Raw genomic sequence first — 24,760 nt, 5'->3', positions numbered from 1 at the left:
TAGAGATGATAGGTCTGACGACTCTACCGCAATCAGCGCAGAAGTTATAGATCAAGTAATGTTCTGTCTTCCAATCCACTAGCTGATGGGTTTCGCTCAACTATATCAAAACTATGGAGTAGCAACGAACGTGTGCGTATCACATAACAATTACTTCTATAAAAATATGATTTCAGAATCCATCCAATCTCTTACTCCAAACAATTCGTTATAGGCAGAAAGAACGCCATGAATTCATTATAATTAAACACATTCGACATTGCGTCAATCATTTCAAAAAGTGAAAGCCTTAAAATGTCCTTACCAAGAGGTCTTTCAACATGGAAGACCTGTCGGATGACTGTCGTATGTGATCTGCCCTAGCAGAACCAATTTACAAGCCCTCCGGACTACGGGTATATTTTTTCAGCTTTTGCACCTCAGATACGGAAGTTACATTGTATATGAGGAGGAACAGAAAAACTGAAGACTCTCTTACGGATGGTTGAGTTTAGGATCAGATCTCTCACCTCTCGCGAAACCAAGATTATACCACAAAATATACAAGGTATAGGAAAAACTTCAGGCATTCCGATCTCGCTTTTAGTAGGTCATTATATAAGGACAGTTTTCGAACTTTAAAATTAACGTGCACGCAAAACCCCACGCAGTATGAAGCCAGTCCTTTTCAAGTAAGGAAATAATAAATGGCATCCTATACTCCAGCAGAAGAAATCTCGGTAAAGATGATCTAAAGAGAATCCTCTCTGCAACGAGTCCCTCGAAATGTGCCATCGTTTATTACATCGTTTGCTCTCCTTGTAATTTTAACTTCATTAGATCACCATCTCAAGAAGGTCGAGTTTCTCTCATTATCTCTCTCAAGTTATTCCTCCAATCAGTGTCAACAAGCTCAGCATCTAATTCCCTCTCTCTCTCAGCACAACTCTCTCTTCAAGAGTCGACTAGGAATGTCTTCTGTAGAATACAAGGATTACAATTTTAAAACAGGGGAAGAATACAAGAGTGTGTACTGTTTCCATATGAAGTCATAAGACAAAGGAAATTATTTGGTCAGAAAGACGACCGGATCTCTTGCGGATAGGCTGCAAACCCAACCGAAATGAATGCATGATGTTAACTTGGACTTAACGCAGATGATGCTTAACATTATCGACTCGTTTTCTGTGTTCATTTCCCAGCTCTCACCAAGAGTAAAACGGAACGTCGAAATTGACGAGCAAGGAGCTAGATGGCATCAAATTAAAATGCTTACGCATGGCAGCTGAGATCATATGATTATTATTATTATTATTATTATTATTATTATTATTATTATTATTATTATTATTATTCCCGGCTCAATGGCTATATGATTAGCGTGCTGCCCTTTGGTCGAGGGTGTCCCGGGTTCGATTCCCAGATAATGCATCCTTTGTCTCAACCCAAAGGAGAGAAGAATTAATATCCACAAATGAGTGGAAAAGTTCATGAATTGATGAAATGTGAGAAAATGAAAGACATTCTTGACCTCGTAAATACAGCATATTATTATTGTTATTATTATTATTATTATTATTATTATTATTATTATTATTATTATTATTATTATTATTATTATTAGCAATTTATGTACTGTAGAGGTAGCGTGCCTGTCTCTTATTCCTAGGCCCAGGGTTCGTATTCCGGCCAGTTCATGGATTTTAATTCTAAACTGAGGAATAGAATAGAGTTCGCTTGATGCGAGATTTTCTCAAGCTCTTAGTTACAGGAACAAAGTTCACAATGACTTAGTATACATAAACGAACACTGGTTTCCATGGTTACAATGATGTCGAAAAATTGATTACTATATTCATGATAGACCCCAGCCCAGAAATATATCCATGTTAAAAATGCAATTTTAAACTACATTGAAAAAATTAATGACTTTTATCCTTCTATAAACGTTTCAAAGGATTTAAGAACAATATAGGTTTTTCCAAACATACGGAATGAAACGGAGGACATATGCCCATAGGGACATTTTTGGTATTGTTTTGGAATGTATTATCCGTCCCCCGCCACCCGATTACTTACCACATGCATGAGAATACCCTGCATGTTTTTCTTTAAAGGCATACCTTTACAGGTTAACATAAGACCTGTTGACTGTTGCGTCTCAGCTTCTTAAAGCATAAAACAAATTTGACTAACATATTATATTACACATATTTTTAATAATCGACTTCCCATTCACTATCATCCAAAGCGAAATTGTGGAATGGATTTCATTGTAGTGCTCTGTACCGCACATGTAATACAAGAGCCATTCCATAAACGCCAAGCACTTGTTCTCATTCCGATAATAATGGTCGTCGCTCGATGTACTGCGGTCATAGTTTCAGCTAATTGCGATCACATCATCATATTAGCAAAATCCTGTCATTTAATCCCCAATCCCATGATAAAGTTAATTATAGAGACCAACAAACGTATCGTTATTAAGACGTACATATCAATTTGGGATGCCCAAATTAGAATTATTATGTTTGATTATCTAAATCACAGATCGTATTTCACCGACACTTTCAGAACACAGTGCACGAACTTGGTGCAAGGAATTTAGAGTTACATCAGTGTTTCGTCAGTCTAAAATCATACAACACAACATGTGTCTGGGGAAAGACGAGAAAGAGAGAGAGAGAGAGAGAGAATATCTAACTCCTCTTGTTAGATATCGCGTCGCGATGAGGATGAAATAATGATGAAGACGACACATGCGCCCAGTCTCCGTGCCATGGCAATTAACAAATTATGGTTAAAATTCCTGACCCTGTCTGGAATCGAACCCGGGACCCCTGTGATCAAAGGCCAGCACGCTAACCATTTAGCCATGAAGCCGGACATTTCTGCTGCAGTGATAGAGTGCAACAAAGAGAGGATCGACAACACCACAATATTAAAATTCAAGAGTTTATTAGAAAAGTGAAAATTGTGAAAACAAGACTAGTAGGAAAGCTCAATACATTAATGTCTACGGCAATCGAAGTCCGCTAATTCGGGGATTAAGCGAGTAAATTTGTACCTCGAGTAATCTACGAAATCGTTTGCGTGGCTTGCCATTTTACCATAAGAGAAGGCAGAAATGGCGAGTCATATGACCTTGCCAAATCATAGTCATAAATACACTAATCAGTGCACACACTACAATAGCGGGGTGGGAGAGATAAATTAGATTGCAATTTTCTTGAACGTACTCTTCCTGTAAGAAGGAGTCAGAAAAACGGGGAGGTTTCTTCAATAAACACGGAACTTTAGCTGGATATCTGAAGTTCCTAACAGAACATAAACCGTATATGATAATAAAGGAGTTTTGAAAATTCGAGTAAGAAGAATTCTTATCGTAAAAACGTCTGCTGCTAGTTATAACAAGATTCACACACATTAATGAATACGAAAGCGCAAAATAAACAACTCACTATTAATGAATACAAATGCAAGTTGAAAAAGTACGAAGTTTTATTTCTTTGCACTACAGCTTCCTCCGTCTCAGCCTCTGGATCCCAAGATTGTGGGTTCAAAACCGGCAGAGATAGTCAGATTTTTGAGGGTAGGGAAAAAGTCCATTCGGCACTCCATGTCGTATGATGTCAGCATGCAAAAGAGTCTCTGGTGACATATTTGGTGTTTACCTGACAAAATGAATTAAAACTCTGCCACATAAACCGCCCAACTTCCTCTTTTCCTATAGTTTTTCCTACACTTGTGGGGTCACGGGTGCGAACTGCGTCAGACATGTGAATTTGGCCGTGTTTTACGACTGAATGCCCTTCCTAACGCTAAACCTATATGAGGAATATAATCACTATTCATTGTTTCTGGGGTGGTTGGTAGCGTGGTATGATGTCTGAATATGAAGAAGAGTGTGTTGGGACACACACAAACACCCAGTCCCCCAGCCACAAGAATTAATCAGAGGCGATTAAAATCCCCGATCCGGGCGGGAATCGAACCCAGGACCTTCTGAACCGATGGGCAGTACGCTGACCATTCGGCCAACGAGTCGGACAACATAAACCGCCCAACAGAAATCCGTTTTTCTGCAATGTCGAAATTGGCAGGTGTACAGCCTAAACAGCATCAGATTAAAACGCTTGCACACTGTAGCTGAGGCCATCAATTAAAACAATCAGCACTATGGAAAAAGTAATCTTCCGTTAGGAGAAAAGTGTGTAAAAGCAAAATTTTAAAAACTATTGATTCAGATGATCATGCTGGTGGAGTCGTGCCTCCAGCTCAAACCCGCACATCGGGACAGGTCATAAACGCGCGAACTTGACCTCCTCTCTAGGTATCTCCGGAAGACTCCACAAAAGGACGTTATTTCCTTCTGAAGCTATCGCAGACAATTTACGCTTCTCAAATGCTCCTCTCGAGAACTAAACCTTGTTTCACGGCACCGACACGGCCCGGTACCTCAAGATGAGGGAACAAACGCGTTTTGCGTCAAATTGAATAAAAATGTTGTTAGAAAGAAGTGTTTTTATTCTACAGGGAGAGAAGATGGAAAGAAAGCAAGTAAGAAGGAGGAGGAGGAGAAGGAGGCAAGCAGGAAGCAGAGGGTAAGTCGTTAAGTGAAATTGATCTTGCTGGTAGCAGTTTGAGGGGACACTGCACCTCCTTGATTTACTGAGAGGGAAAGGGAGTCATTAACCTCGAGGCTACTACAGCACGCACTCGCCACACGGAAGGAAGGTCAAGAACAAGCTCCAGACTCTTGTTCGCTTTATTTGGCGTCTTTTCCTTGAAATATGTAGTAATATGGAATAATATCCTGTAAAGTACGTGTACAAGTACAGTCCATTAGTAGACAACAGTTTAAATATCAGATAGATTCCTAATTCATTTTAAGATCTAAGAACAATTGTACACGTGTACATTCGAGGACAAAAATACATTTCTATTCATCCGTATCGCGTAAATGAGACACTGCCAGGAACAATATACACAGACAGGATCTTCTTCTAAAAGTTAGGTACTCGCCCTACAAACGACGACGATGATCATGATGATGACGATAATAATAATTACCGGGCCAGTTGGCAGTGCGGTTAGGAGAGCGTAGCTGTGAGCTTGCACTCAGAAGATAGTGGGTTAGAACCCCACTCTCGGCAGCCCTGAAGATAGTTTTCCGTGGTTTCCTATTTTCACACCAGGCAATACTGGGCCTGTATCTAAATTAAGGCCACGACTGCTTCCTTTCCACTCCTAACCCCTTCCTATGGTCATTATACCTATCTGCGAGGTAAAGCAAGTTGTAATAATAATAATAATAATAATAATAATAATAATAATAATAATAATAATAATAATAATCTGTATCTGCCTTAGTGGCCAGAGCAAAAATACCTGGAGGTGGATTTTCAACAATAACAAAAGGTGCTTAGAATGCTTTATCCTCTCACTCGCTAAGAGCAAAAGGAGAAAACAATTCTCCACAACGTACTTGGCTCAAACTACAACAACGGGATCTACATAAGAAAATCTAGACAAGGAAACTACTCTAAGGTAGGAAAGATCACGGACGCAAAGCGAAAACTCAGTGCTCGCTTTTGCGGTCACTTAGGACGGAGGGACAAAACGCATTTGTGTCAAAACCAAAAACAACAATTCCCGTGTACGTTAACGTCAAGAAATACTTCGAAGGAATGGGCCTACGGCCAGATGACGCCCATAAACGATACCTTTTCAGAACAAGTATAGTGACTTATGAGAAATGGACAACTGGTACTAAGTGCTGGGATGAACGCCGCGCTCAACAGAGCAAGCTAATGAAAACCTACGGGATCAATCGAAAACTGAACAAACGCCAGAATGTACAGAGAAACTCATCACGATCCCTAGTGGGCCGATTAGCGAATAATAAATAAACGTTAATGTTTTACGACCCTTCAATTGTTACTGGTCGTTATATTTACCATACTGGCGGATATTTACCTGAGAAAGGTTTAAAGTGCCAATGAATCTATTCCACCAGAGTTTCACACATTCATTGACAACCCATTCTGCCACGATTCGATCCCGTAAGCTTGAGCAGAGCAGGAGGGCACCTAACCACGTACCCGCAAAACAAGCAAGACAAATGTTACAATTATCACCATGGCTTTCAGGTCACTGAAGTATGACCGATAATATTTTTATCAGCAGGCAAGAGATTAGCGACAGGAAATGTCATTTCATAACGAATTATTGAATACGGTTTGAATGCCGTAAATATTATTTTACAAGGTTATAAATTATATACAATTGTCAATGAGACCAGCTCATTTATTACACAGCAAAAGAACGTGAATAAAGCCAACCCCCTAATGCAATAATATAATTGACGCTTAACGTATTGTTTAAAAGCATAAGCACACGGCTTTCCATTCATCTTATTTCTATTATTCGTGTGTTCAGAATCACTGATACGGTGGCATAAAATACGAAGTCCTCGAGTATACGTACAACAGATAGTTATTACCCATCGATTTATCTATACCTTGTGCTTTTAAAACGGGTTTAAATTATAACACTCGCCAGAAACTGTCCTAAATGCAGCCTATCACTTTCCTAACATGACAGAACAACGAAAGCTTTTTGATAAAGTGTGTATTGGAGAAATGTTTATTAAACAGTACTGATTTTACGTCCCAGGTGGGCTCAAAAATTCTTAGGCTGGTATCGTAACATCGTTAAACGCCTGACTACACACTACCCGGTGTACAGCTATGTTATGGGCGTTGCCGAAACACACCTGCGCGATAGTGTCCACAACCAGATCACCTGTAGGGTATATTCGGGTTCTCTGAAGGTCTTCGGATACATTAGGGTTCAGCAAAGACTGGGTAAGTTCACTCGCCGTTTTGGTTCATACCTGCTCTCGGGTAAGCATGCCCATGTTATGGAGCCTTACGATACATCACTACGTCAGTTCGTGTTTGCTGGCTTGCATTAGTGTGGATTTGTTTTCCGTGTATACGAGAGTAGACAGTAAAAATGAACATTTTTGGCACCTTGTGTAGTTCTATCACCGCCTCGCAAAACGGCATGAAAGTGTGTGCGGTGTATGGAGAAAATGCAGTGACATCGGGCATGTTAAAAGTGGTTTTCGAACGGGGAATTTACCCTAAAATACAAAAACTGCACATTGGACGGCCTGTGGTGGCAGGCGAAGAAATAATGAACTTCCGGATAAACGACAATATATTTTTGATAACAATGGGATACACTATGCGACAAAGTTTGTTTATGGCAACGTATGATTGTATTGTCTGTGTCTGTCTTTTCTCTGATAGGAAAGACCTTGTGACATGATCTGTAGTATCTATATCCCATAGACCCACCGGTGTCCGGCAACTGCTCTGTCATATCTGCGCTGCGGGCGGTAGTATTCGCAGGCGTTATTACTTGGTTGACAGGTAACGAAGAATCGAACGAAGTTATGACATAACGTAATATTATTTTAAGACAAGAGGCTGGCGAATTTGAGCACTTTCAAATATACTAGGATTATACCCGTCAATGTGGACACAAATGGCCAACGCTCTACCGTGTAAGCCACTCAGCTCGGTTCTTCCGTACATGAATCCGCTCATTTATTTTGTGTCAGGAAGTGTACATTTTGTTCCGAAAAAAAAACAGATTCAAATAAAGCCCCTACCAGCTCCCATCATGGTGTTTGAGGACTCTTCTAGCCTTCTCGTAATACTGAGATGTTCCTTTATTTCTAGTACAGGGCCGGTGAACAGGCTGTTGGAGAATTACCTCCTCGTGTCCATGTTGAAAGGTAGCCAAGGCAGGTAGATTTCTGAATATGAAACAGTCAAGTGCTATTATCTTAAGTTGCTTCGTTTACAACGTGTTGTGCAAGTAAATTAAGGCAGGAAATAATTCAGTGTTCCTCCGTTTACATCATTCTGTACCGATCAAGTGGCTGTGCGGTTTGGATCACGTAGTTGTCAGCTTGCATTCGGGAGATAGTGGGTTCGAATCCAACTCTCGGCAGCCCTAAAGATGGTTTAACACTAGGCGAATGCTGGAGCTGTAGCTTAATTAAGGCCACGGTCGCTTGCTTTCCTATCCCATTGTCGCCATAAAACCTATCTGTGTCTGCGCGAAGTAAATAAATAACCTGTCCTATGTCTGTACGTACTTCGAGTAGTAACCCTGCACAATATACCGTCTCAAAATCTATCTAAAATCCAGTTTTGTGCACACTCACCCATTGTTCCAAAATTTAGTGTACAATGGCGACCGAAGACGACAGTCTAAACTGATACTCGTAGTTGCTACTTCAGTTCAGGAGCTTCAACAATTCTGCGTAATTAGTGCCTACGATGTCTTCCCGGTAAGTTGTCTAGAGTGTCTTGACCAGTGCATGGCTTCTCCATATTTGTATGGAGCTGAAGCGAGAAAGAACGGATAACGATTTCCTGGATGGTCGAGAATGAGGTTTGGCAGTACTTTTCATTTTTCCTTAGAAGACTCGCTGGGATCTGTATCTCCATTATGTTGAGTCAAATCAAGAGACATGATTTCGACAACATCAAGCAGCATTATTTCCTGACGAAGGTTTGTTTTCATAATCCGAAACAGAAATATGTTCCAAATTTAACTACATACACCATACGATTGATTATCTGACGGACACAGCTTGGCTACAGGTTCGAAGAGTTCCAGTTTAGGTTCCACGGCGGGCCGGAGATTTCAACCACGTCAAGTTAATTCTTTTGGCTCGGATACTAGGTATTTATGTCTGTCTCAATATATAGCAAGGCCTGAAGGTCTTAATATTCCCAAATAAATAAAAACATTACTAATCTAAACCTTTTTATTCACACACAACACATCATAGAAACATGTTAATGATTGCATTAATCTCTCCGCATTCGGTTGGCGTTAGAAATAACATCCACCTGCAAAACAGAGCTAAGTCTACATGGGCGACATCACACTCATCCCCCCAAGAGGATGTGGGAAACATGGCAGCAAGTTACAAACTGTAGAATGCATAACAAACATTTTCATTGCAAGCACGTAAGAAAAACCCTAACAATTCTCAGAAAAACAGATTATGATTCACATCCTTTTTTCTCGTATCAGTGAAAGACTACTTCAGTTCTTTCAGCACATTGCGAGACGACCTGGGGAAAGCCTACAGGAGTTGAACATGTAAGGAAAGGTTGAGGGCAGTAAACCACGAGGAAGGCCTGTAATCAGATGTACTATCTGCGTCTGAAGAGAAGCTTCTAGGTACGGCACGAGTAACAGATACAAACATCAGTCGTGACAGACAATGCAAGCTCTCTGAATCAATACATATTCATTATCAAAGTGTTCATTATGCAATACTTATAGTATATGTTTAACTAAGGCACAATTACATTACCACTTTGAAACATCACAACAGCAGCACAATTCGCAAGAGGGACCGGGAACGGAACAGATGTTTATTGTCAGGCCTTGAGACTTGAGGCTAGCGCATGCGCGTCTTAACCCGCATGCATGCGACTTCTCGTCAGACGACCAGAGTATGGGACAAATGAAGACTGTCAATGGCTTATCTTTCCGATGTGACCTGACGAAAACCAAGAATAGTCCGGGATGGCGAAGCTACACCAGAGATGTAACCAGTAAAGCCAGAAAGGTCAAGGAACACACATATGAGTAAATCGATTAGTGTTCTTTTGTTCGTTTTTTTTGGCCTACTGGGGACCACGGGGCTCGTCTTAACTCTTAGCTATGTTCCTTTTCTTTTTCTTGGCCCAGTACACTTTCATTTTCTGGCTGTGTGCCTGCTTCCTTCCACCCGTCCACTTACGTCTGGTGGTCGCTGTACTCTTTTTGCTTGTGAGGGACAGTGGGAAGACTCCCTGTAGGATGGCCTATCGGTACTAAGATCGGTTCGCTGTGGTCTCTAATGGGATCTGTAGTTTCCCTAGGTCTGATTATACTGAGGTGATCCACTTATTCTAGGAACCCTTTACCATAGTTTTCACTGTGAGAATTCTGTTGGTGAGCCTGCAGACTTTCAGGTGAGTCATGTGCCCGTAGAAGGTCAGTCGCCTTTTCCTCACACATGTGACTGTGTCTTCCTTATGTTCGTATAGGTCGTTGTAGTGCCTGATCCTGTAGGTGCCATCCTCTTCTCTTATGGATCCTAGTAACCTCCTCAAGATCATCCACTCTTTAAGCTCTAGTTTTCTGAGTGGGATCTTTCATTCATCAAGAGACACTCAGAGACGTAGAGTACAGCGGATCTTACTACTGAGTTGTAGTGCTTCAGCTTTAGGTTCTTGGAGAGGTACTTGGAGGGTGTAGATGTTTTTACAGGATTATTATTATTATTATTATTATTATTATTATTATTATTATTATTATTAGTATTATTATTATTATTATTATTATTTTGAATCCAGTAATAACTGTAATGATAAATGAAAAATGAAATGGCGTATGGCGTATGGCTTTTAGTGCCGGGAGTGTCCGAGGACAAGTTCGGCTCGCCAGATGCAGGTCTTTTTATTTGACACCCGTAGGCGACCTGCGCGTCGTGATGAGGATGAAATGATGATGAAGACGACACATACACCCAGCCCCTGTGCCAGCGAAATTAACCAATTAAGGTTAAAATTCCCGACCCTGCCGGGAATCGAACCCGGGATTCCTGTGGCCAAAGGCCAGCACGCTAACCATTTAGCCATGGAGCCGAACACTGTAATGATAAATAATTTGGTCTATAAATTGCCAATATGTAATAGCTGAATTGTGCCATGCTATACTGTGTCCGTGGTAGCCTACAGTTGGTTGAATACAATTTTTAAAAAATATCCTCATTTTATTATGCTAAAACGTGTGGGTTCCTCTTTGATTACATTGTAATTTTGTAACTTTCGAACTATAAGACACTAGAATCAGTTCGAACCAAGAAAATGAAATAATATGAAGCAGATCTGAATTCCAGAAATGTATACGGGCCTTTTAGTATGCTCTAGTCAGTGCATACGTTTATGAAGGTAGTTCCGTTGACGTTTAAATGATTGTGCATATAGTAATCTCTATCAGATAGGTAATCAAGAAAAGAGATAAATAATGAACATGACGGATGCAGTAAGTAGCGAAGTTCACGCAAGCCTGGACGGCGAGTAGACTAAACATCAATAACAGCGTGTGTATATGTGTTGTGTGCCCTACTGTGCTCCAAGCACACAATAGCGAACGCTGCCGCAGAACAATTACTTCTTCTGTACGAACAACCCAACATGATTTACTAAAAACATGAAAGAAAAATGCAGTCTAAAAATGTGAGAATACAAAACAAATTCTACAAGTCAAATGGGTCAAAAGTACGGAAAGTTTCCACTTGAAAGACTACGAAGTAGATTTAATGTATCAAGAAAAAATATACTCCATGCACTAACAGAAATGAAACCTCAATGTCTTCACCTTCAGATCCCCCAAATCCAAGTCGGAATTAGCAACCGTGCGCAAGTTCAGTTACAAGGCCATAACGCCTAGGCAAAGACATTCGGCAGTTTACTACTAAAGATACAGAACACGATGTGGTGTATAGAACGTGTATGTGCACTAAAGACTTTACGTAATTTTTAATATTTGTTTAACCTATAATTTTTGTAAATTATGAAATTACTTAATTCTTATCTTAATTATAAAAACCTCAACCTGTTTCCATTCATTCGTCTGGGTCAGGAATGGAATGAATAAAACCCTCGTCTTGCGGCGAGGAGAGGAATTGTGCCGGCTGCCGAAGCCTGTCGCACTCTTCGGGGGGCAATGGTTAATGAAATGAAATGATATTGGCGAGTGTCGCTGGAATGAAAGATGACAGGGAAACCCGGAGTGCCCGGAGAAAAACATGTCCCGCCATCGCGTTGTCCAGCACAAATCTCACATGTGGCGACTGGGATTTGAACTACGGAACCCAGGGCTGAGAGGCCGGCGCGCTGCCACCTGAGCCACAAAGGCTCTTAATGTTGCAAAAATATAGGTTAACCTGCATTTCGTAAGTGTATGAACAACAACAATTACTACTACTACTACTACTACTACTACTACTTTTCTTACACTGGTGGGGACGCAGGTGCGAACTGTATCGCACATATGGACCTGACTAGGTTTTAAGGCCGGATGCCCTTCCTGACGCCAACTTTAGGTAGAGGGAAATATTCAGTATAGTGTGTTTGTTTCGTGGTTCGTAGTGTGGCGAGTTTTGCATACACGGTGACCCCGAACTCCACCGAGAAACTTTCGGAGGTTGTTCAGGGATACCTTCTGAATATATCGGTATAAGGGACCCGTGGTCTCCCGTTGCATGTTACAGAGTGAAAATGAAAGTCCACAGCCTGTTTCCAGTCATTTGACCGGGTCAGGAATGAAATGAATGAAGCCCCCTTCTAGCGCCCCGGATGGGATTTGTGCCGACTGCCAAGGCCTGTCGCATTCCTTTAGGGCAATGATTAATGAATGATTAATGAAATGAAATGATATTGGGGAGTGTTGCTGGAATGAAGGATGAAGGGAAAACTTGAGTACCCGGAGAAAAACCTCTCCCGCTTCCACTTTAACTAGCACGAATCTCACATGGAGTGACCGGGATTTGAACCACGGAACCCAGCGGTAAGAGACCAGCGCGCTGCCGCCTGAGCCACGGAGGCTCCTCGTTACAGAGTAATAATTTAATCATGATTTATGCGGTATGCTGCCCCAATTAACCTTGTTCCTGCGAAAATACCTATACAATGGTGAATATTTAATAGTCAAAATGTACAACACAAAACGGAGATAAGGCAACAACCCTCAGACGAAACACGTACACTTTTATCATAGTGTGTTCAATGTGTTACGTCAGTGTACCGTACAGTACAGTACAGTACGTTACGTTACAAATGCAGAACTGTTCCCTTACAGGTATTGTTCAGTGCAATATAGACACAAATTGGGACAACAAACCAATCGAAATGCAATTACTCTGTAACAAGCCACCGGAGATCACAGGTCCCTTGTACCAATATACTCTGAAAATATCCCTGTACAACCTCCGAACGTCTGTCAGTGGAGTTCGGGTTCACCGTATGTATGAAGAGGTGCACCATTTGGAGGCGCAAGTACTCACGTGTCTTGTCGATCTTAGTGTTACATGCCCACTCTAAGCTTTCTCTGGATTAGCTGTTCCTCTACCCATCCCTAGCATCTTCTTTCGAAAAATATTCTACTTCTAACAACAAATCAACACAAAACAAAAACTTGTTCCAACATTACCAAAAATATATTGAATGCATTTTGATACAGTTTCCAAAAATTAATAAACGGCCATACAGACAACTTCCACGCATGTAAAGGTGCGGGTAAAAGCTAGTAAGAAAAAACGGGGAAAATCTGATCTCAAATAAATAAATAAATAAATAAATAAATAAATAAATAAATAAATAAATAAATAAATAAATAAATAAATAAATAAATAAATTCCTGAGAATTATATTATATATTCTCTCCTTAACGAAACTGTTTCTAAAACTCAAATTGGTTCCTTTATTCTGTTCACTGAGAGGATGACCTTCCCTTTCTAAGGCATTACAACGTTCGTTAACAAGGTAGGCTATTTGTAACCTGTGTTCTGTGTCCTTCCGGAGTCTAACGGCTCTCCCTATGGAGCGCGTCACGGCAATGGGCGACACGTTTGGCAACTGCAATGCAAACAAGCTGTTAAACTCATCCGAGAAGATAGGGGAAACCAACTCAAGAAGTTCAATTGTTCCCCAGGGTCAGACATTTCTACACCCTTCTCCTTCCACCCGCCAACTTCCCAGCGACGTTATCGAGGGGTACCGTCGCATCCCGAGTTAACTGGAGACAGGCTAGAAGGCTCAGAAACTACAAAATGAATGTGACAGATTGTGCGAATCAAAATCTCTCCCTTCTTCTTTGACATTCCCTATGACTCACAACATTTTTACTTAGAGATTGACGTAAAATTGTCTTATACAAACTTAAAAAGAGTAAAGGCTCATTTAAAATAAAATGGATAATATAATTGTTAGCTGTTCAGATATTCGTAGATATTACTACCACGCTACATTTGCAAAGAAGATAATTAATGCACACTAGTCGCATGAGCAGTAACAATAAAATAACTTAAAAGCCCCATGGCATTACTTATTCAGAATAGAATTGCACTTTAACGAGGCGGTTTTGGTGTTTGCTTATCGCTGTGGGTAGAGGACAGCGGGGCGAGCAGCGCGCACGTCAGTGGACCAAGTACCGTCATCACGTGACTCTCGTATTACCTATAGGACAAGATGGACATTGAAGAAGGATTTGTGTGTGCTACAAAGTCAAAAACAATAGAGCGAAGCGAATTGAGAATGGAATGTATACTGATCGTTCAGGAGCTAGTGAAGTTGGAGCAAAAGGAAACTTCTGTCTTTTTTCCAATTTGCTTTACGTCACACTGACACAGATAGGTCTGATGGCAACGATGCGAGAGGAAAGGCCTAGGAGTCGGAAGGAAGCGACCATGACCTTAATTAAGGTACAGCCCGGGCATTTGCCTGGTGTGAAAATGTGAAACCACGGAAGAACTATCTTCAGGACTGCCAAAAATGAGGTTCGAACCCACTACCTCCCGGATGGAAGCCCACAGCTGCGTGGCCTTAAACGCACGGCCAACTCGCCTGGCAGGAAACATTGTATGAAAAGAGACTGATCAACTGAGAAGACTTAAATTTAGCGCTCTACTGTAGCTGGCGACAGAGCTGGACGACAGAACACCAGATGTAAATACGTAGCATTTCCTGACATGGACGAGTGCAATATTATTTCGAACCCACAATTCCTGTGTGAACTACAGTCAGGCTTTATAAGGCTAATAGCGATTGCACACGCATGCACAGAAATGGTGTCCCAAAATAAACCATCAACACTGCCCCACTCCAGTACTGAAAAGGAGGGTAGGGAGTGAAGGGGTAATTTTGAAGGCCACTCCAGTACCGAAAAGCAGATGAAGAGGGAGTGAACGGGTAGTGCATTTCAATCACTACAAAGTCTTGTAGCGGGATGTCTACCTGCAGCAATGCGTTAAGCGAGGAGTTTGGGAGGGGGGGCTTTGTTTGTTTCGGGACGCCATTTCTGTGAATGCGTGTACCAGGTGCTAAAAGGTACGTAGCGGAGGGACTTGGGAATTACGTCAGCTGCCACATGGTACCTAGCGGAAGACTTTGGAACTACTTGAAGAAAAATTTTAAAAAATATAAAATTATGCTGGAAATTGGCAATCCTAAGACATTCAAGGACCCTTCAAAATGAAGGGCACTCAACGAAATTAGTTCAGCAATTTTCTCACAGTTTCGAATGACAAAAGTACAGCTTACGTAGCCGACAAGTCTACCACATATTAAAGGAAATCCTCTCTCCCACGATCTCTTGGAGCTGATGACATAAATAATCACCGTTTATAGGCTACTAGCAGTTACCCGCGGCTTCGCTCGCGTGGATTTCGTAATTTGAAAAACGTAATCGTTCCTCGGTACTGTACTATGACATTATCTGAAAATCCCTAAAGTATAAAAACACACCGGACAACTGAGTTTCATTTACACCAGAAACTCACGTTTATGGTATTGCCTTTTGGGGCTAAGGTGACCATGCGACATAGAATTGTACAGTACATGTGAGAAACAGTCTTCGCTCAAGTTGAAAATAAAAATAGGTTCCTTTATTTTTAAAGGAGATTCAAAATATCAATTTTCACGCCTGTAAATTTTTAAGATTTTGAGATAGGCTATAGATATACTCATTTAAACAATTCACCCCTCTTTTCACTCCTTTAGCAACGGAATAGGCCTATCCAAACATCCTTCATTAGTGAGCACCTACAATCTAATATAAATGTATGCCCGGCGATGATGAATCAGTCTGCCAGGATATGTTATTTTATATGTAGGATATATTCTATTCGGTGCCACTACATAGCTATTCAGATCGCACTTTTCCATCCACAGTTTTCTATATCGTTACCTACGAAGTTACGTGGCTTCCTTTATCGATTCGGTGGTTAACTTGCACACCAAATTACGATAATGCCATGTTTCTTCTTATCATTTATGCATACTAGGTGGGTATGTGTAGGAAGGGACAAGGAATCTGCTGCGAGCACATGCAACGGAATGCCACTGCTACGTGGGGTGGGAAATGATGTGATGACCGGCATACTACAGCAAGCCAACGACAGGGAATACTGCGTACTTATAGAACATCACATGAAGCAATTGCCGTATGGACAGTGAAATAGATTTCGTAGAAAATGGCTGTAGAAAAATCGAACAAAGGCTTTAGAATCGTGTACGAAACAGAGAGCTTTCCATAATCAGTTCGTCAGTATTAAAGATTGGTGTTCAATGATGATAATAACGTTTCCAAAAAAATATGCACAAGAAAGAGCCTGCCAGGATGAATGCTGCCCAGCCAGATGGTCCGCAGATACTGGAATGCAACGTGGTCAGCGTGATGACATAGTAAGCCGTATTGCTCGGATTTATTGACAATTAATAATAATAATAATAATAATAATAATAATAATAATAATAATAATAATAATAATAATAATAATATTGGTTTTACGTCCCACTAACTTCTTTATTTACTATATTCGAAGACGCCAAGGTGCCGGAATTTAGTCTCGCATGAGTTGATCTACGTGCCACTAAATCTACCGACACGAGGAGGCTGATGTATTAGAGCATCTTCAAATACCACCTGACAGAGCCAGAATCGAACCTACTAAGATGCGGTCAGAAGGTCACCGCCTCAACCGACAATCATTCAGCCCGGCAAACGGGGAAGACTTAGGAGAAAGGAGACGAGCTGCTCGACTAAGAGGTACGTTCCGATCTGTCAAAGGAAAAATGGTGTGGAATGATATTAGTAGACGAATAAGTTTGAGTGGTGTTTTTAAAACCAGGAAAGATAACAATATGAAAATAAAGTTTGAATTCAAGAGGACAAACTGTGGTGAATATTTGTTTATAGGAAGAGGAGTAATTTAGCAAGGACGATATTCAATAAATTTCCAAATTCTTGGCAGTTATTTAAGAAAAGAGCAAGTAAACAATAGATAGGGAGTCTGCCACATGGGCGACTGCCCTAAATGCAGATCAGTGGTAACTGAGGCAGTAACATGTGCCTAGTCTACATTAAGAGCCGCCCCCAATGGATTGAGAAGAACAAGAAAAATAAGACCAAGAACAATACGAATACAGAGAAGAATAAGAAAGGTTCTAACACCACGATTTAAAACACTCACTCAAGCACCCAAGAGATGCTCGGGGAAGCCTGTTGTACGTTTAACAGATAGCATGACACAACAAGAGAGCGCCGCCATTTTCTCAGTCTATGCTTGCTCTCATTATCATAAGAATGCCGACTGGGACCACATTCCCTACAAACAAACAAAAAAGCAACCACAGCATTCTCCCACTAGAATACAGGAGGGGCATACTATTGAAGTCGTCTGCTGCGATTGGTTAGTGGTTCACCACTAAAAAGTAACGCTTTATCTTACAATGGTGCCGCATCGAATGAACATCAGAAACTCGATATTTAGGACTAGCGATACGGTGGGGGATCCCCCCCCCCCTCATCCAAGGCTCCTTCGCATTGTTGGCTGTCAGTTTGTCACGGCTCATTTGGCCAGTCATCTCTTCCGAACGGAAAGGCGGCTCCACTACATGTATTTCCACGTTCTACACAGTCATGAGAAAGTTTCACGGATTGCTTGTGTGCACAATTACAGTAAACGAACAGGAAATTAGAAACAAGTGCAATAAATGAAATGATTCATTTCATGTTATGACTACAGTAGGGAAGTTCCGCTCATAAACCTTTAGTACCTTCCTACGAGTATTAGTATTAATGTGAGCGACGGCAAACTAAAATAGCCTTTTTTTTTTTTTTGCTAGGAGCTTTACGTCGCACCGACACAGATAGGTCTTATGGGACGATGGGACAGGAAAGGGCTAGGAGTGGGAAGGAAGTGGGTGTGGCCTTAATTAAGGTACAGCCCCAGCATCTGCCTGGTGTGAAAATGGGAAACCACAGAAAACCATTTTCAGGGCTGCCGACAGTGGGATTCGAACCTACTATCTCCCGAATACTGGATACTGGCCGCACTTAAGCGACTGCAGCTATCGAGCTCGGTACTAAAATAGCTAAGTGAATACTTACACGTAAGTCGCTTGTAGATCGACTATTCTGGAACTCTATCCGGTAACTTAGGGTACAAAAAAAAAAAAAAAAAAAGGAAATGCTTAATATACGTACACATTTTGTCGGTCTTTAGAAGTGTTTCTGTTTCTACGTGTATGGGGATTGGGAGCAATTTACCATCTGCTTCGTGTACTTTATTTATGTGACTCAGTACTCAGGTTCTCTAGGCCTTTCCAGTCGTGAAATTATGAGCCTTTCGCCCCAATGTGGCACTGGGCTAGTCAGTTGGATTCCACACCTGGTAATTTCAGTATCGTCGTCGTCGTCTTTAACTCGTTTCCGAGTATTTAACTTCTTCCAATAAATTCGCTACTGTCTGTGGATGTACTTTTGATGGTTGAACAGACCAATTCTAGCATAGAATAAGCGTTCACACAGATTGAACAGAATTGTAGGAAGAGGGCGTGGTTGTGCTGCATGGAGTTTTCGTGCTTCTTTCCTGGCCTCTTCACATCTGCGTCAATCGCGTCGGCGCCAAATTGTACAGTCTTGAGCAAGCGTGTCCCAGGTTTGTGGATTGAGACCTGCTCCTCGTAGCGCCTCATGGGGGCTCCACGAGGTCTGGTGCCGGAACAAAGTTCACCGTACAGGATTTGATGTGGAAATCTGGTATTACTCATCCGACGGACATGAACAATCCATCTGAGCTGATGACCAATGATGGACGACTCTATGCTCTTGGCATACGCTTTCCTAAGAACAGCAATGTTGGTGACATGGTCCTCCCTTTTTATCCTACGGATGGACAGAAGTTTTTGCTGGAGGAAACTGTCAAGCTTTCGCAAGTCACGTCGGTAAAGGATCGAAGAATCACAACCACACAGCAATGTTATGACAAGAGCGCGGTACACAATGAGTTTCGTCTTCAGGTCTTTATTTCACTACAGCAAAGGCCTAAACTGAATATTTTAATATGCATATTAGCAATGATTAAACTAATGTTCTCTTCTGGGAACCGAATTTTATACAAATAATAGACCTACTGGAATTACTAGGGATTTGTGAATAGTTTCAATGAGTGTTACAGTTTAATCTTCATAGTAGTGGTTCACATCACATCTGTAGTTTAAAAAATAGTCGTCTCCATGTAGTAAATATGGAGCTTCCTCTACCTAACTCTTTTAAGAAGATACGACAAGGAAGGGGGTGGGATGAAGTACCAGTAGACTAGTGTCGAGAACAATGGAGTCGTCTAGCAACAGAAAGAGAGTTTTAATTATTGTAACTAAATGTAACTAATGAATAATTGACATGATATAGGCTTTTGGGCTTATGCTATGTCAAGAAAATGAGGTGAAATTATTTACGTTTCGCAGAGAACTGTGCTCTGTGTCATCAGAAGAAAATCTCGACTGTCAACGAGAAAGACTTCTTGAACAATGAGCTCTTGAATGTAGACGTTATAATAGAAGTGGAAATGGTACGTTCATTCGTCACCAGATGGCTCCCCGGACGCGTTATTTATTTATTTATTTATTTATTTATTTATTTATTTATTTATTTATTTATTTATTAGTTTATTTATTTATTTAATTTATGTATTTATTTATCGTATAGTTCGGCAATGGTCAACAACAGCCAATAAGCTCGCGGAGAATATCAAATGGTAATGAATAAACGAATGAGTGGATGCGTGATTTGCTGAGTGGTTTAACTGTTGGCTTCCCACCTGGAAGGGTGAGTTTCGAATTCCGATTGATCCCGGGTTAAGATTTTCATACCCACGTGGCGTTAGCAAGGGCATTCGGCCTTAAATCCCCAACCAAACCCGAAATTTGCCTGGATAGCTGCAGCGACTCCAGAAATACCTGGGATAAATTGAAGAAAGTTATCTTAATGAATAGCCTGGATTAATGAAACAGTTAATTAACTGAATTACTTTAATTACCTATTGATTTTATCAATTAATGATAAAATGGGGTAATACCCGACTACTTACCAACACCTCTGTATCTGTACTTGTGACTTGCAATTGCTCTGCAGTGCTTAATAAAATCACGTTGAAAGCGACAGCGAATTTTCCTCAAACTTACGGACTTTTATTAACAGCCAGACTACAAATGTTTTAAGTCAAACCAACTCATATTTTTGGCAATAATGGGATAGAGAAGGGCTAGGATTGAGAAGGAAGCGGCCGTAACCTTAATGCACATTCAACCCCAGCATGGTGTGAATATGTGAAACTGCGGGAAACCATTTTCAAAGACTACCGATGGTGAGTTTTGATCCCACTAATTCCCGAAAGAAAACTCACAGCTCGGTAAAAGTAAAACTGTTCGAGTTACTAGGCTTCAATTATAGAAGTGGAGAGAGATTGCAATTTTGAAGAGCAGAATGTTTACATTTTGTAATCTTCTCGTCGCTACGTAGTCCAATATTTGAAGGAAAATGACGCCCATACAGGCTACGTTTTGGTATTTAATGAGCCTATTCCCTTGGATTAAGAAAATCTCTGTCCTTTATCCAGACCTCAAGGGTTTCGTGACCCACAGTGTGAGTAGCGCTCCATTAAGATGTGAATTTCAGATGAGTCCAATAGCTCTCTCCCTTGTGGTGCTCTGTCGTAGAACGTACGTTATCGGAAGGCAGATAGGGAAATGGACATCCTCTGTTAAGCTTCAACAGCTCTAATCTAGAGGGAGTATTAGAAGTCTCGTCTGCTAGTCGTCACTTTCGTTCCATCCGCCTGTCTCTCCGCTCGTTTTTTCGTTCGTTCGTTTGTTTGTTTGTTTGTTTGTTTGTTTGTTTGTTTGTTTGTTTGTTTGTCTCGCTTAAGTTATGTAGTCTCTATCACGTTATCTCCTAGCCCCGCCTACTATCACTTGTTGCCTAGCAACTGTCTCCCGCACTCTGTCCTGTCGAAACACTTACCGGAGAAAGTATGCTGGGATGTATTAACTATGCTCGAGCTCAAACACCTTATCGCAGCACGGATTAAAATGTTTAATATGCAAGACAGTCGCTTCTCCTTTACGTCAGTCATCCATTAACACGAGTACAGACACTCTGAAGTTTCATTAATCAGTAGAGCAAGGATTGTAATGCAATATCAACGTGCGAAATATGTTCATAAAAATGTAGTAAACATATTTGAAATATGTTATTAAACATGTAAAATTCATAAAATATGTAATAGTATGAATGCACTGAATTTACAAAAATGTCGCAGGAAGTCACCGATGCATATTTTAAAACTAGTTGGGTGTAATATCCTGCAGGGGCTTTTCTTGTTCGCCGCTAATGATCTTGCAAACAGATACAGAGCTTGAATAACCTAGATTTCGTTTCAAGACTGCAGGAAGTTTGTTAGAAACTCTGACCAAAGAAAGGCACCTAGCCATCTCAAATTCTGAGAAAGGATTAGTGCTGTTATATGCAGCTGAGGCACACGGACCTACTGTATTTCACAAAGGGATAGAAATCCCAATTTTAAAGGTGTGTCAAAGCCAACTTTAGCAACTGAAACACAGTATATTTTATGTGGGATGAAATTAGCCAATTCTTTTACTATAGTCTAAAAATTAAAGGACCGGGCGAGTTGGCCGTGCGGTTAGGAGCGTGCAGCTGTGAGCTCGCATCCAGGAGATGGTGGGTTCGAACTGCACTGTCGGCAGCCATGAAGATAGTTTTCCGTGGTTTCCCATTTTCACACCAGGCAAATGCTGGGGCTGTACCTTAATTAAGGCCATGGCCGATTCCTTCCCACTCCTAGGCCTTTCCTGTTGCATCGTCGCCAAAATACCTCTCTGTCTCAGTGAGACGTAAATAAATAGCAACAAAAAAAATTAAAGGAGCTTACACAATTTAAAAAAGAGCCCCCTTTAAACAACAAGCATCATCACAAATTTTTGGAAACTTGTGAGTAATTACCTAGATATGTACAGGAATGTTATATTCTTCACATATGTGTAAAAATATGTAATATTACTAAGAACATGTAAAAATACGTAAAATGAAACACAGGCATAACCATATCACAACCAAAGTTCGCCGGCATTTTTCATTTTTAGTTGTCTACACGTAAAGGAATGTAATATATAATTACATAAGAATCCAGGCCCTATTAATCAGTATCAGCAATGAACTGAATAATTTTCTTTTTGTTTGGCTAAAGACACTCCGCTTCACTTCTGCCAATCTTGAATGTACATGTGCGGAACGGAAAGCCGACATAACCACACCCGTATACAGAATGATTGATGAGGAATTACCCCCACCTCCACCCACATACCGAGCCCAATCCTGAAGACATTTCTGAGCAAAAGGAAAAAGTCATGTGACACTATCTTTTTCTCAATACTTCGACAGTTGCAATAATTGTAAAATTATTCGTTGAATTGTCTTTGGTTCCTCTCGTTTGAAAGATAAAACAAAATATACGCTTAAAATTTTCTATTTTAACTTATCATTTGTAATTTGAGAATTCTGCTCAATAGGTCTTCAGAAATCAGCTCCGTTAATGGAAGTAATTCTTCAACCTACAGACAGAACGTCAAACTCTAACGATACGCGGCATTGCAATAATAATAATAATAATAATAATAATAATAATAATAATAATAATAATAATAATAATAATAATTATTATTATTATTATTATTATTATTATTATTATAATTATAATAAATGTTTTTTGTCCCACTAACTACTTTTACGGTTTTCAGAGACCCCGAGGCACCGGAATTTAGTCCCGCAGGAGTTCTTTTCCGTGCCAGTAAATCTACTGACAAACGGTTGACGTATTTGAACACCTTCGAATACCACCGTACTGAGCCAGGATCAAACCTGCCAAGTAGGGGTCAGAAGGCCAGGACCCCAACTGTCTGAGCCACTCATCCCGGCACGCGGCTCACACCGTAGCACCATTAAGAAAATATGAAGTCTCCTTCTGAACTATGTAGAACATATCCCCGCCCTGTTTTCTTGGAGGTCTCTACATTCATCGTGGTTTTTGGCTGCGGGTTTAAGGACGATGGAAACGCTCGAACGTTACTGTTTTATGTGCTTTCTTTTCCAGTACTGGCGATTGGGAATTATAATGAGAGCGGGACACAAAATCCATAGAAAACAAAAAAATGCTCGGGTTTGTGGGATATAGAGGGGCGAGGGGGGGGGGGGGGAATATCAAAACTGAGAAACAAATACATTTGATTCTCTGAGTGAATTTCGACAGGGAGGTCAAGGTCGACAGTCTACCAACTTAAGTGCGGAAATTAGTTTCTCTTGAGATTTTCACTGAATACTATACAATAGAACTTTCACTAAAAGAACAATAATTACACATGTACGGCGTGATTTTATAATTAAACATAATTTAGTATTTGACTACACACTAACAAACTTATCGACACTAAAGAGACTGCCAGACTAACGAATGTGCGAGGCAAGCAGGTGAATCTAAATATAGGCCCTACCCCTGGTACCCTTCCTCACAGCATATAGCCTACCACACGCTGCTGCTACTTGTGGTGGTCCTGTACTAATCGAAGAACGACATTTTATGCGCATTTCCGCTAAGAATTTTGTTAATACTTAAAAAAATTAAAGTAACTGATAGTTGATAAGATAACGGGGCTTGTACAAATTGCTTTGTTTAATAATTCCTATAAATCCTAGTTTCAGGCGGACAAAATTGAATCGAAACTTAAGGTGTTCTCCACAAGGTGGGGACGGGGACGATTGCCTCTCCCCCCGGCCCCCTTAATTGGCGCCTCTGTTTTATTTTTTTCGTTCTTGTCTATATGATCAAAGGAAGATGACCGATCAGGCTGTTCGCCGTTGTCAATACAAATTTCATGAAAACATATCACACAATATTCAATACAAACTAGTATCACGGTTATAAACTGTATAACCCGAAGGGTAAAAGTGATGGCTAGTGTGAGCTGGCCTACCTTTACTCTGGCCCGTAACTTTATCCCGCAGCACGTTGATTTGGTGTACTCGGCCGAACTCCTCGAACATCTTTCGAAGGTCGTTCTCGTCCATAGAGCGAGGGATCTGCCCTACGAACATTTTGATGAAATCTGGGTCCGGCTGTTCGCTGAGGCCACCACTGCCGTTGTTCATGTTGTTGGCACTGAAACAGAAAAAATAAAATACTCAACTAACGTTCAAAACACAGAGTAGGCCTACGGTTTAGTGATTTTATCAACATGTGATCGTTCTCTCTCTCTTTTTTTTTTAGAGAATTATCAGAAAAAGCCACAATAATAATAATAATAATCTCTGTACTCTACGCCTCTGAGTGACTCTTGATAAACCGAAAGGGCACAATTAGGAACCTAGAACTTTAAAAGAGGAAGATCTTGAAGAATATACTAGGATCCATAAAAGAAGAGGATGGCACCTACAGGATCAGGCACAACAGCGAGCTCTACAAACTTCAGGAAGGCGGTCACGTGTTTGAGAAAAAGGCGACTGACCTACGGGCACATAGCCCGTCTGATACCCTGCAGGCTCACCAAGAGAATCCTCA

At 40.8% G+C, this 24,760-nt stretch overlaps 1 protein-coding gene across 4 annotated transcripts in view; it reads right to left on the bottom strand.

Moving 5' to 3' along the window:
* Nucleotides 1-24,760, bottom strand: part of LOC136881281 (CUGBP Elav-like family member 2) — a 1,536,179-nt gene that overhangs the window by 964,595 nt on the left and 546,824 nt on the right. For all 4 annotated transcript variants that reach the window (XM_067154068.2, XM_067154069.2, XM_067154070.2 and 1 more), the window contains exon 2: nucleotides 24,177-24,361. In XM_067154068.2, the coding sequence (XP_067010169.1) occupies nucleotides 24,177-24,361 (185 nt within the window). The remainder of the gene's footprint in view (nucleotides 1-24,176; nucleotides 24,362-24,760) is intronic.

This window comes from Anabrus simplex, chromosome 9, assembly GCF_040414725.1.
Source record: "Anabrus simplex isolate iqAnaSimp1 chromosome 9, ASM4041472v1, whole genome shotgun sequence".
Lineage (NCBI taxonomy): Eukaryota > Metazoa > Arthropoda > Insecta > Orthoptera > Tettigoniidae > Anabrus > Anabrus simplex.
Note: the sequence above shows the minus strand (reverse complement) of the source record. Positions and strands in the feature narration are given on the sequence as shown.